Source organism: Myotis daubentonii, chromosome 7 (genome assembly GCF_963259705.1).
Source record: "Myotis daubentonii chromosome 7, mMyoDau2.1, whole genome shotgun sequence".
In the NCBI taxonomy this organism is placed as follows: Eukaryota; Metazoa; Chordata; class Mammalia; order Chiroptera; family Vespertilionidae; genus Myotis; species Myotis daubentonii.
The window spans coordinates 41,803,949-41,817,708 of NC_081846.1; the positions used below are offsets into that span (position 1 = coordinate 41,803,949).

A 13,760-nucleotide genomic window follows, 5' to 3' on the forward strand; every position below is an offset into this window, starting at 1 on the left:
TATAGAACAACAAATTTTCAGTGTTTTTTACTCTGTCAATTTGGAAGGTTTCTCCTCTTCTTTTAACCTTCTTTTTAATTTCTGTATTACCTAGAGTAATAGGGAATGTTAGACAAACTTACATATTGATATAAGACATTATTTCCACAGCATATTATGAATGTATCCTCTTTCTTCAGCCGTCTTCTTTGTGGATCTTCTTTCTTGTACTATGCTAGAGAACATGAACTGGATATTTTCTATAAATAAAAATATGGTGTCTCTTCTAATTTAAAGTAAATAATAAAAACCTTGAAAACATTAAAAATTAAAACAGCACCATCACCACTACCACCAGTCATCTTGGAACTTAAGCAAGATTTATGCTCCTATGTAAATTTAACAAGAACATTAGGGCACTTTTTTTTCTACTGTTCAATGTCTGACACATTCAAGACCACTGAACCTCATTATAACCAATACTTACTGTTCCCGTTGAAGAAGGGAGATCCAGATGGCCCTGGAGGCTCATTTCTACCCCCTTTCAAGCTGTTTAGCAAAGACGTGGCTCAGTAGGTCTGAGTTAGCTCAATGGAAGAAGACAAGACTGGTTCCAGACACTGAGCTCTGAGGCTCCCTCTCAGCATTAAGACCACTTCTTTACTAGGAAGCTCCCATGTTACAGTCACCCAGACACTTCCTGCATTCTGTCCCTAAAAATACACAGAGCATTATGAATTAGGGGTGTTTCTACTGACACTGTATATCTGACCAAACCACACCTCTCAGGGAACCATGTCACTATACTTCTGGGCTTGCATATTCCCTCCTCACTCCCCAGATAACCTCATTTCCTAAAACCCTCCACCACAGCAGTGTGTATGTGTCCATGTCCCATGTGTATGATGTTAATTGTAAAACCTAAACCTCGTGAAGGCGAGGAAATATTTGTCATGAAGTTGTATCCCTTTCAAACTCTTAGGAATCTCAAGGACACATATTTCCCAAGCATCTAACATTTAGCTCTTAAAGATATGTAATTTCCTTCTTTTCTTTTTCATGCCTTTGAACGTGAAAATTCAAACGAAATACAAACCCTTTCATTACCCCTATTCATTTCAGACCAGTGGGCTTGTCACTCTAGTAAACCTGTCAGGAAGGAGAATGAAGGCTATAAAAACATTCCGTGCACAACAAGATGCATGAATAAGCACTGAGATCAAGCATAATAAAGTAGCCTATGTGGGTCAGCTGTCCCTTAGATTGATGCTACGTAGTAAATAGAATTACGGCAACTCAGAAACCTTAACAATGGCTTTTCTATTTGACTCGTGTACTTTCGGTGGCCTCTCATTTAACATGCTTTACTTAATTTTTTAACACAATGAGCCCACTTTTCCATTTTTGTTGTGTAGACATAGGCCCAGGACTTGCTGGGAAGATATGTCCTCAATCCAGACCAAATGGATGGAGGTGGCTGCAGTGTTCCCGAGGAGAGGTGCAGAGGAGCTGCTTCAACATCTAGCAGGATATAATTCCAACTGTGTGCTCTATTATCAACGGTTTTGCCAGCTAGCATATTGTCTCTTCAGCTCCTCTCCAGATCTGACATTGATACCATGGTAAAAAACAGTAACATCTCTCCTGCCCCAGGAAATGAAAAGTTAAACAGAGCGTGTCTTACCTTGGTGTTTTAATAAAAGAAATACTAGTATATTTGTGGTATAAGGAACTGATGGAGAGGTTTCTAGGTGCCATGCATTCTTCAACATTATATTATTATATCCTCAAAACAGCCCAATGAAATGAGTTTTATTTCTCTTATTTTCTATTATGGAAACTAAGAATCAGAGTTACTAAACTATCTGTAGTTTCACAGCTAGGAAATGTTGAACCAAGATAAAAAAAAGAAAAAAAGAAAAAGAAAAACCCCAGATTTGCTTGGCTGTGAAACCAATCAGTTGTCACTAGAGGATGAAAAATTGTAGGCACCAACCACTCACAGCAATGCCGAGAGTCACAACACAATTCCCCAAAGTGACCCCAACTACGTGGAGTAATAAATCTCATCATTCTAATTGTGCAGCTTGAGGAAATGAAGGATAGAATGTGTGTTCTTTAGTCACCATGTCTTAATTTCTGATAACACAGAATGCTTAAAATGAGAGAAGAGTATGATGAAGTGCCCTAAGGCAAAACCTTAAAGGCAAGTCCAATTGCAGGTCATGAAAAGCTTCAAGGAACTTCTGCAACTTAGAGCATCTTTCTCTCCTACCACAGTGTAAGAACTGACAGGCTGCTTTTGCTTGCTAATTAAACTTGCATTATTTTTTGTGACTAAAAGACTTGTTTGGTAACCTTCAAAGATATACTGAAACCAGTAGGAGATTATTAATGTCCCTGTTTTGGGTGTTTGGGAGTCTCCTGCTGAGGTCCTAGCTTTGAGTCCCACTGGTATTGACTTAGTTTCTTAATCTCTTAATTGAAAGACAACTTCAAATAATGTTGCCTAGCTTGAGGCTTCCAGAAGGGCCAAGAGCTTACCTGAGAAGAAAACATAAGGAATGGAGTTTGTCTTTGTGAACCAACAATCAGATAGACCTCTTCTGAATGAAGCAAAATGGCAAATAGTATAGGCACAGCCTATAGATCAAAAATAAGTTTTTGTTTCTAAAGCATAAAAATATCTGTTCTAAAGAGCACTTGGAGTGTCTGACTTTTCACCTCTCTGAATCCTACCTCCAATAGATAATACTCAAGCTGTCAGAGGGCAATTGACAACGAGAAGATAGATTGTGCCTATGTTGAACCTAATGTTCCTAAACCATTTTTACTTAATGGTGACACTTTTTATTAATGATTGTTAGCACATTGAGGAAAGTGTGTTAATTCAGTCTTGAGAAATTTGAGGAGCCTGGGAATAATCTGAAGGATGTATCCAGAAAGTACTTGGAAATATATATATGGAATTTAGGACTCAATGGGCTGCTGTTATGGATGTAGGAGTCATCAGTATATGTGTGGTTGTGGATGCAAAATATGTTCATGAAATCACACAATATATTGCTTGACCTCTTCTACTAGTATTGTAGCCTTATTCATCACTTCCACCGTGTATCCTGTTTTAGCATTATTCATCACTTCCACCGTGTATCCTGTTTTAGCATTATTCATCACTTCCACCGTGTATCCTGTTTTAGCTCTACTGTTTATCATATCAGTACAGAAAACCTCACACTTCTAAAGCTTTGCTCATGCTGTGGTTTTGCCTGAATTGTTTTTACTTTCTCTACCAGATGAACTCTTACTAATCCTATAAAGACCAGCTTAGACCAACTTCTTTTGTGAAGTGCTTCCCCAAATACCATTCCCAACCCAACCAGAATTGATCCTTTTTTTCTCTGTTCCCATAATATCTTGTACATTCTTCCATTTGGGTATTAATCACAATCCATTGTCATTGTGAGCTTCCTAAAAGTATGGGCTCTCTAGCTTCTGCCTATATCTCTTTGTGTATAAGTTAGGGCAGGACGAGCTGACTATCCACATATAGATGGGTTCCCATGTGCCAACAACTCCTTTCAGCAAAAAGTCAAAGACCCTTATTGATCACTTCATGCAAGATTAATCCCACTACCATCTAGTAGTTAGTGGGAGTCCAATCAATGGTCATTCTTGAAAGAGGGAAGTAGTCGGAGTCTGTAGTGAAGACTAGAGTAAACTCTAGTGTTACGAACACAAACGTCAATACAGACACAGTCTAATGATTAACATCATTTTATTCAGATATTTTGTCTTGTAATTTGGAAACTCTCTTTGAGACTTAATTCTAAAAACTAGTCAAGTTTATTTTCATACAGTTCTCTATGTTTGAACTTTTAGCTAGGGGGTTTTTCAGACTGTCAAGGAGGTGAAGTTACTTGTTCTGTGGTATTTTATTTTGTCTTGTTTTGCTTTACTTGTGTCGATTTTTCTCATACACTACTCTGCAACTTGTTGACCCTGAGGTTTCTGTCTCCTTCACTGACCCTCACTTCAGGAGCAGCTATATTTTCTGTAACAGAGTAATTCCCTTTTATCTCTCCACAGTCAATATATTTGAGCTCACAAAGGTCTGTTTGAAGTCAGTCTGAGTCTCCCACTTGGAAGCAAGATGCCACTGAAGGAGAATGTAAACTGCAGCCCTTCACGGGAAACTCATTTAAAAACCTACATCTTCCTATGCACCTGGTTCTAGTAAAAAACAGCCTAAAGTGTTTATAACTCATTTGTTGTTATAAATGAATCCTAGAATTAAAATAAGCTAATGGGTAATTTTTACTTTTTAAGGAGTATCACTGCAGTTTATTTATATGATATTTATTTTACTTTTCTCACACTTGCATTTCAAGGATTTTTAAATGTTGCTACTGTGTTTTTCTTTATGTCAGATTTTTAAAAAACATTCTCAGTGTAGGTGTCAAAGTAGCATTATGTCTTGAACGTGAGGAGCTATTCAACATGGACAGATATTAAAACAAACAAATAAACGGATTTTGGGAATATTTTAATGGTTTCTCAACCACCTTTTGATTTTTATCAACAAATGATTGTTATCCAGAATTCTAAGCCATTTCCCCCTCTCTTTTAGAGCCCTGGTGTGCAGTAAGTATCTTGGCGATATACACAGATATCCACCAACACACACACCAGACATCCATTTGCATGAGGTGATTGATAAACACTTTTTTCTTTTGCTGAAAGAAGGAGGTGGTCCACAGGAACCCATCCGTGTGTGTATGGTCAGCTCAGCCCTACTCCCTACCTATTCAGAGATGGGTATGAGCAGAAGCTAAAGGGGCTGTTTTATGAGGAAACTTGTGACAATGTAGACACAAGCTCATGGCCTTAGGAACTAGGGGCCAAAGCACCCTGCAGAGCTTGGGGAGAGTATTCTTCCTTTAGTCCCTGAAGCTTTGGCGCTCAAAGAGCCAGTGTCTGCCCCCCCTGAAGAGGATTCCAAGCAGTGGGCTTTGACTAGGGATCTCAAGTGAAAGAATGTCTCTCTAGAGACTGGGGTGGGGAGAGGACTTGAAGTTGCCTGTGGTCTTGCAGTTCTGCACATGGCAGCTGAGATCCAGCGAACTGACGCGATCTCATTTATACCCACAAACTGCAGAGGAATCAAATGATTGATATGTTTCTAAACTGTGGTGACTCACCTTATCTTGGTTCTGGCCCAAACTGAAAACCTTAGTGCTGGATTTGTTGGTCTTTGTTACCTCTGGTCAGATGTGGGGGGTCTCTACAAAGTTGGTTAATTCAGTTTTGGATATTAACTTAAGCTTCCAAAGCCTATTAAAAATAAGACCTATTAGGAAATATTAGTCTTTGACCCTTTTGATTGGGAAGAAGTCACACAGAATAAAAGGAGCCTCGTAAATCTGAAGGAGCTGACCTTAAAGGACCTGGAGGAAAGGCCTGATCCTCTAAACCAGATGTGTCCCTCAAGAAGCAGAAGTAATTGGGACCCTTTCCTTTGTGATCAAATTCACAGCACCATGTTGCTGAAATGTACAAAGGGGAACTGCCTGCCACATGCGTAATTTACTTTAGAAGTTGTTAAAAAGTTGATGCTTTTAAAAATGTTTACTATGGGCTAGATAATATGCTAAACACTTATATAAATTATTACTTTAGTCTGCACAATATCTAAGTAGTAGTACCATGCCTATCGTATAGGTGAAGTGTATTTAACTTGCCTGATCATTTTTTTAGTAAGTGGCAAAATAGATATTTGAATCAGATATATCTGACTCTTAAACTCATGCTTTTAATCATAAAGCAAAATTCCTTTTGTAAGGAAAAGCAGGGTTTTGAAAGCTCTAACTCACTGTCATGATTTGCATTACAGCAAAGCATCAGGATTTGGAAGGTTGGATGGTGCAAAAGCCAAAACGTGATATAAATACTGAGTGACGAATCAACCTCCCTGACTGTCTCTCTCTGACAGTCACACTGGCCCTTAATTTATGCCCCTGTGCACCATGGAACTGAAGAAAGGGAGAGGTGGTTTTCAGAAAATCTGTTCGCACTGTGGTAGCCATAGGTCAGTTCATCTCTCCCCTCCTTTCCGAAGCTTTAGCTGGGTTGCAGCTCTTGCAATGGTTTCTCCCTCCCTGCATTTCTTCCACACTCATGATTGGTACGGTTGACTTGGCAACCAGACAACACAGCCTTGTGATGAATTCTTGATTTGAAATTATGTACTGTTTAAGTATCAGTGTGCTCATTTCTCATCTCCCCATTGGGGCAACAACACCCAGGAGGGCAAAAACCATAGCTTATACCTTTTAGAAACCAACTCAATAGTGCCTGTGTGCAGTGCCTTGCACAGAGTCAGGTCTGCTGTCTACTACACTGTTCAGCAATTTTATAATGATTTCAATACATATGCAGCCCTAGTTAAATCAGATCTAAGCATGTTTTGCATTTAAAATGAATCTTTCAGGAGCCCCTGCTCAGTGAGTATTTCCATCATCACCTTCTTTGAGAATTCTGTTAATGCTGGTTTATCAAATCCAAAGTTTTTTCCTCCCTCTTCCTTTGCCTGCATTCTCAGTCTGAAATGTTTCTTATCTGCGGCATCTTCCTGAAACTCTATGTTGTGTTGACTGTCCCTCCTTTTCTTTAGGTGAGAACCCAGCATTTTTGCTCTACTCCTACCCGTTGGCTCCTTCCCTGAGAGGCAGGCAGCAGGAGAAGCAGAATAATCTGGGGCTTCGGCGTCACACGTGGTTGAAAATTCTATCTGCACTGAGGGAAACTTAGCTGAGCCTCAGCTTTCTGGGCTGTAAAATGTAGAGAATTGCACCCATCTCATAGGATTTATGTGAAGTCAAAACAAATTCGTTAGGTAACGCACCCATCCTGGCCTTTGGCCCACCATAGGTGGTAATGAATTTGTTTGTCTTTTTAAAATATCTTCTCTTTATCCCCTCACCTTTTATTATTGCCTTTCTTCTCCTTCCTTCCCCTAGATATAGATTTCTTTATATGTATCCTCCCTGAGCGGTCGCATCCATTTTATTCTCCCCAAAGATAATCCCAACTCTGTATCAGTGCTTTCAGTCCTGAAGATTTGATAGCGGTTCAACAATGAATAACGTGTTCCAGGGTCACAGAATGTCTTTAATCTTTTCTCAATCCCCACTCCTCAGAACACTCGCTTCTGCTGATAGTGCCACGGGCACACAAGGGTGAAATGCAAGCCCCTGCCGCCTGCCCGCCGAGCCCTGTGGAAACCTCTGCAGCACCTCTTGAGTGGGCAGCAGCATCATCTCCCACCGGCACAACTTCCACGGTGTACAAGGACCTCTCCCACCTTCAATCTCTCGTAGCCAATTCTTTTTGCGCTTTGTCCCCTAAAACACAGTTTGAGTCATGTTACTTTCCTGATGAATACTCTTAAGTGACTCCTCATTGCCTATAACTTAGGTTATAACTCAGCTCTTTGGTCAAAGCCTTCACCTTTGAGCCCAGAACTTACTTTCAGTCTCATTCCTCCACAGTATGCATCCTGTGCTCCATCAAAGGAGACTAATCGATGTTCCAAGAATACACCCTTGTACTCCGCTGCCGCTGCCTTTGTGTCTTGTGTTCCCGCTGTTTCCTCCCCTATCCATGCTTTCATCCTCACCCCTCCAGTTTCTCCTTGTACTCTTGCCCATTCTGGAACACCCAGGTTAAAGACTTTGGACACTTGTTGATAAAACTGGCTCCTTCCTTGGTCCCCCTTCACCACCCTCTGCCTCCCCTACCCAACCCTTGTTTCCTCAGGCTCCTTCCCTGACTCATCCCCAGGGTCCTGCTGTAGCTTTTCTTCCCCCCAAACACGAGGTCAGCACTTTCCACACTGTTTTATCACAGAACACTTCTTAAAAATCGTAGAATTGAATACAGTACAGAGTGAATTGACAGACCAATTCATTGCTGTAAGAAACATTCAGCCACACCCTTTTATAAACTTGGCAATGACTGCATGAAGTTGGATCATCATACCATGTGCATATCACGTTTCTTCCTTTTTTTTTCTTGTGTTGCAACACAACATAAAGTTTCACTTCTCACAGGTATAATATAACCAAGAGAAAATGAAACATGAACCTTATTTTTATTGTTCCTTTGCAGGTTTTTTTAGAAAGTAAAAACTTTTTTTTATCTTTGAAATCCTCAGCTTTTTACTACTTCAATTTAGGCACCATCTGAGAAATATGACTCAGCTTTTTATTAAAACTTCCATTTTTCAGGCAGAGATCCATAGATATTAACTGTATGTACTAGTAATGTGTAATATGCAATAAAGGGTTAATAGCATCACAAAAATATGTTGAATTTATCAGATACAGACCCGCAATCATTACAAGTGAAATATATTAACAATGGCAAATAATGCCTATGCTTCCCACTCATTCATGTATCCAGGGCCTCTCCATGCCAGATCCTGGCATTCCCAGTAGGGCACAAATTCCACACAGGCACATACTTGCAAAACAACAAGGACTGTGTACAGTGTGTAGTGTTTTGCTTACATATAAGGCAGTTTAGATTTAAAAGTCAGTAGAGTTGTTATTATTCTTGCTGTACTGCACTCATTAACATCTCCTGGACAAATGTAGTTTGGAAAACATTGTCCTTATATACTTGCTTTCATTTACATAATTTCAGTTATCACCTGCTAAGCCACAAATCTAACATCCTCCAAGAAAATTTACCTTGATATTGCTAATTTGGACAGTACTCAAAATTGCATTTCCACAGCTCCTGGCTGTCAGAGTTCAGTATGTACCGGGGAGGAAATGGTGGAAGGGAGGGAGGAAGCAGGGAATCTTACCGATTCTTACATTTCTGTAAATTTGATGTTTGTCGTGAAAGTGATAAAAGGTCAAGTTCACAAAATCATTTAGCATAAAATTTCTAATTTAAGTTAAATATGAGTATAATTTGAATGACTGAAGTGAGGGGTCAGTAGAGATAAAACAGGCTTTCTAGTGAGATTTGGCAAGTAGGAAATGTGCTTTTGTTAAAAAACATACTCTGAGACTACAAAAATAGTTACATAATTTTAAGATTACATATAGTCTAGACCAGTGGTCGGCAAACTCATTAGTCAACAGAGCCAAATATCAACAGTACAATGATTGAAATTTCTTTTGAGAGCCAAATTTTTTTAAACTTAAACTATATAGGTAGGTTCATTGTTATTAACTTAATTAGGGTACTCCAAAGGCTTAGGAAGAGCCACACTCAAGGGGCCAAAGAGCCACATGTGGCTTGAGAGCCGCAGTTTGCCGACCACGGGTCTAGACGTACTCTTTTGCTACATTTAAAAATTTGTAAATTGTCAATTTATTTTCTGATTTCCCCTCATTCTTGGGTTTCATTTTTCTTGGTGCCAAACATCTAGTCTGATCAGTTAAGGGGAGAGGGCTGGGGAGGCCAGTGGAATTTTTCATGGCACTGCGCTGGCGTTCTAGCCTCAATTTTGGTCATCATGTGATTATCTACTTTATGTCTGCCTGCTTTGGGGCCTAAATACAATCTAGAGTTGCTCTCTGGATCATAGAGAATCTATCATTTGATTATTTTACACTAGAGGCCCAGTGCACAAAATTTGTGCACTGGCGGGGAAGGAGGGGTAGGGGAATGTCCCTCAGCCCCACTTGTGCCCTCTCACAGTCTAGGACCCCTCGGGAGATAACCACCTGCTGGCTTAGGCCCGCTCCCCAGGTGGCAGATGGCAGGCCTGATCCCTCGGTGCCTGCCCCGCCTCCCCGGGTCGCGCACACAGCAGGGCTGATCTGGGGGTTGGGGCACCGCCCCGGGAGAGGTTGCACATGAGATGCCTCGGGCGGGTCACACATGGGATGCCTGGATGGAGGCTTGCTGGGTGGGCTGGCTGATCACTGCTGCACCCCCTGGCCACCCGGGTTGGGTTGCACACGGACGCCCGCCACCCTGGGTTGCAGATAGCAGGCCCGGATGGCAGCAGGACAGGTGGGATGGTGCTGTCCTGCCCTGCCTGCAGTATGCAAATTAGCCGCCATCTTTGTTGGTGGTTAATTTGCATACCATGCTGATTAGCCAATGGGAGGCGTAGTGAAGGTATGGTCAATTACCATGTTTGTCTATTATTAGGTAGGATTATAACAGGTAAGTCTTTTTGGAGTAGATTCTAATAATTGTCCCGCTATTGTTCTATGACTAATATCACTTACCCTTTGTAATGAGGATAGATAGTCCTGCTTTCAGTGTAGTTTTATAGGGTTTGCTTTCAAGCAAGCTTATGTTTCTCTCTTTTTTTACCACCTGCCTTGGTGTCCTCATAGTTTCAAAGAAAGCATGGAGAAATCATCATACTCCGACTGGCTGATAAATAATAGCATTGCAGAGCTTGTGGCCTCCACAGGCCTTCCCGTGAACATCAGTGATGCCTACCAGGACCCACGCTTTGATGCCGAGGTAAGAGGAGTCCTCGTCCTCAGGAGTCTAAAGGTTCGGTTGTCACTCTGTTGATGGTTTGCTGGTTGAAGCAAAAAAGGGACATCATACAGCTTGTCAGCAACCCTGGAGTTTTCTGGCAATTCTTTTGCATTTTCCCCCTCTGATTGGATTGTGTGCATTGCCTACAGTTGATTGGCAGGAAAATTTCCTCTCTCCACCCTGATTTGTGGCAAAGTGGCTATTAATGTATTAGTCTGATGGTCTTTTATGATTTGGTACATTTTATATGAAATGCACCCATATTCATGTACCCATGCGTTAAATGTACCCATGTATATTTTATATTAATCATAATTAGTATTAAACTATGAAATAGCTAATAATGAAAATGTGTATATAACATAGTTATTTCCCAACACATACTAGAACAACTACTGTATTTTTAAAAATTTCTCCAGAGCAACAGTAAATTGGTTTGTTATTGTTTAATGTTAATTATTGTGCATGCTGATATACAGAATATACTAAAGCAATATAGGCTCTGATTTGTAGAAGTTTAAAATGTGAGATAGTACAGAATATCATACAGGTGAATTTACCCAAACTTAACAAATGTTTTTACGTGTATTCAATAAGTTGTAAGTTTACTTTTAATTTATTGAAGAGTTAGGGAACAGAGATGAGTTAATGTGGCTGAAGGGCCGGGTGGATGAGGCTGGAGAGGGAAACAGAGGCCAGATCACTCAAAGAGGTGAAAGGCATGTTAAGACATTTAAGTATTTATCCTGGGCAATTGAGAACAGTAGTTGGGTTTTAAATGGGGGAGAACCAGGAGCTGTATTTTAGAAAGATCACACTGCTACAAAACAGAAGGTAGATTAGTGATAACAACTGAACACTTAATCTGTGCCGCCCTGAGAAGCAGGTGTCATCATCCCCATTTTACAGACCCTGAGAGCTGGTCTCTGATTCTGGAGACAGACAAGGATTCGGTCCTAGTCTCAGAGTCCACAGCCCTTACTCTCTTCCTTCTCTGTGCTATCTCCAGTGTGTGAGTAGAACATGACAATGGCAGGGAACCCGGAGTCTAAGTCTAATCTGTGTTTTCAGTCAGATCATCTTCACAGATCTCTGCAGGGAAATTTTTAATTCCCTAAACTCACCGCCTCTCTGCAATTGCCTGGAATTCTTTTTCTCCAGGCTCCATCCTCCATGTATTTCTCTTCATTATTGATCATCAGTTTCTTTCATGAACTCCCAGTTGGAGTTCCGTATTGCGTGTCTCTCCTGTGTGCTCCTTTAGCTGTCCCAATGCTGACTGCCCTCTAGCTCTGTTCGGTCTATTTCATTAAATCTGAATTTTGCGTTATCGTCTTTGGGAAAGCGCTTCTCCTTTAAGGAAGGCACCACTACCTTGGTTTTATGCCTGGCAGAAAGGAAATGATTATAGATGTCAATATTTGTATATGGTAGCATTGTGACTGGGCTATGCCTGATTTTATAAAGCTTGGCCTCTGGCTGTGTTTCTTTCCTCCTTAATTTTAGAAAATACCAAAGAACAGATTTCTAAACACAGTTTTATGAAGTGCTTTCAGTCTTCTATTATTAACATCAGTAATAACTGAACAAACAGAAAGGCTAGCTATGAAGAAACATCATAAATTGCCAATTTATTGTTACAATGTCAACATGTTAGATTAGATGTCAAGGGATGATGATTGCATGCTACCCCACATTATTGTACTAAATTTGGTATGGATTACTATTATTTTGCTCTTAGCTTTGGACCATGAAGTCAAATTTTGGAGAAGCAAAAAGAATCAACAAACTATACCATTTTAAAAAGTTGGTTCATAAGATATAGTGTGTAAAAGTATAGCACAATATGATTCAGTAAATACCCACCATCCAATTTAAGGGGAAAAAAAAGATCATTACTTTTGAGTTATTGTATTAATCTTCCCTAATCCCATCTTATTTATTTCCCCCCAGAGGTAACCACTATCCTAATTTTAATTTAATGTTACTTTGCTTTTCTAGACAGTTTTATCCCATAGATTTGAATCCCTGCAAAATATGTTGTTATACTTTATATGTCTCTAAAATTTCTATAAGTTAAGTTATTTACTGTGTATGGTTTTCTGTGGCTTGCTTTTTTGTTCAACGTATAATCCCTAATCACATGAATTTATAATTCATTCATTTATTTTCACTGCTGCAAAGTATCCCATTGTATGAATATGCCTCACTGTACTTATCTACTGTGTTGTTGATAGACATTTGAATTCAGTGTTTTGCTATCTCTAAGTACACAGGTGCAAGAGGTTTTCTAGGGTCTGTACCTAGGAGAATGACATGTTGGTCATAAATGATAAGCATCTTCACCTTTACAATAAATGTAAAATTCTTGTCGAATCATTGTTCTTTTTTCTCATGAAAAACAGCCGTGTAGCTAGCATAATTACTAGTAATATCTCAAGAATACGTCTTGCTAATACAATGTGGTGAACTTGAATGTACTATATCCTTATGTCTATAGGCAGACTCTTAGCACATCTCTTCCTGATTAGTGATGCAGCTTTTTACATTTTCTCCACACTTAGCTTTCCATCCCAATAAGGGAGACTGCCCGATGACCCATAGAAACAACAGTGTGGACTTTTGAGCAAAAAGGCAACAATTATTTCTGTGGGATTGAGCATAAAAATTTCATGCCCTGATCCAGTCATTAGAAGCAATGATGTCTGAAAACAGTAAACTGTGGTAGCTGAAGCAGTGACTATTTCGTGAAATCACATTCTACTCTATGATAAAATGTGTATTTATTTTAGACTGTCATTATTTCTTGGGTTTCTACCTATGTACTTTCAATCTGCCACACAGCTAATACTAGATTTTAAATGAAAATCTTAAGATGCATTATATCATGATTTTTACATGATGTGTTTGCATGGTACTTGAATTTAAAATTATTTTATGTTTCACTTCTTATGCTGAAGAAAAAAATGGAAAGGAATTTATCAATATAAATGGAGATGAGAGAAGGGAGAGGAGAGTGAGAGAGATGTGGCATTTAGTAGATCTGTCCTATAATGTGTGTATATGGTGTGTGTGTGTGTGTGTGTGTGTGTGTGTGTGTGTGTTATGTATCACACCAGAAAAATCTAAATTATTTGCCTGCTTAGGCTCTCTTTCTTCTCAAGTATATTTTTCCCCAGTAACAAATGCCAGCTGTTTATATTAATAATGAATGAAATGGGCCCTGACCAGTTTGGCTCAGTGGATAGAGCATGGGCCTG

At 39.7% G+C, this 13,760-nt stretch overlaps 1 protein-coding gene across 1 annotated transcript in view; it reads left to right on the top strand.

Moving 5' to 3' along the window:
• Positions 1–13,760, top strand: part of PDE11A (phosphodiesterase 11A) — a 308,732-nt gene that overhangs the window by 138,623 nt on the left and 156,349 nt on the right. Inside the window, exon 6 of the mRNA XM_059703969.1 lies at positions 10,347–10,479. Within this exon, the coding sequence (XP_059559952.1) occupies positions 10,347–10,479 (133 nt within the window). The remainder of the gene's footprint in view (positions 1–10,346; positions 10,480–13,760) is intronic.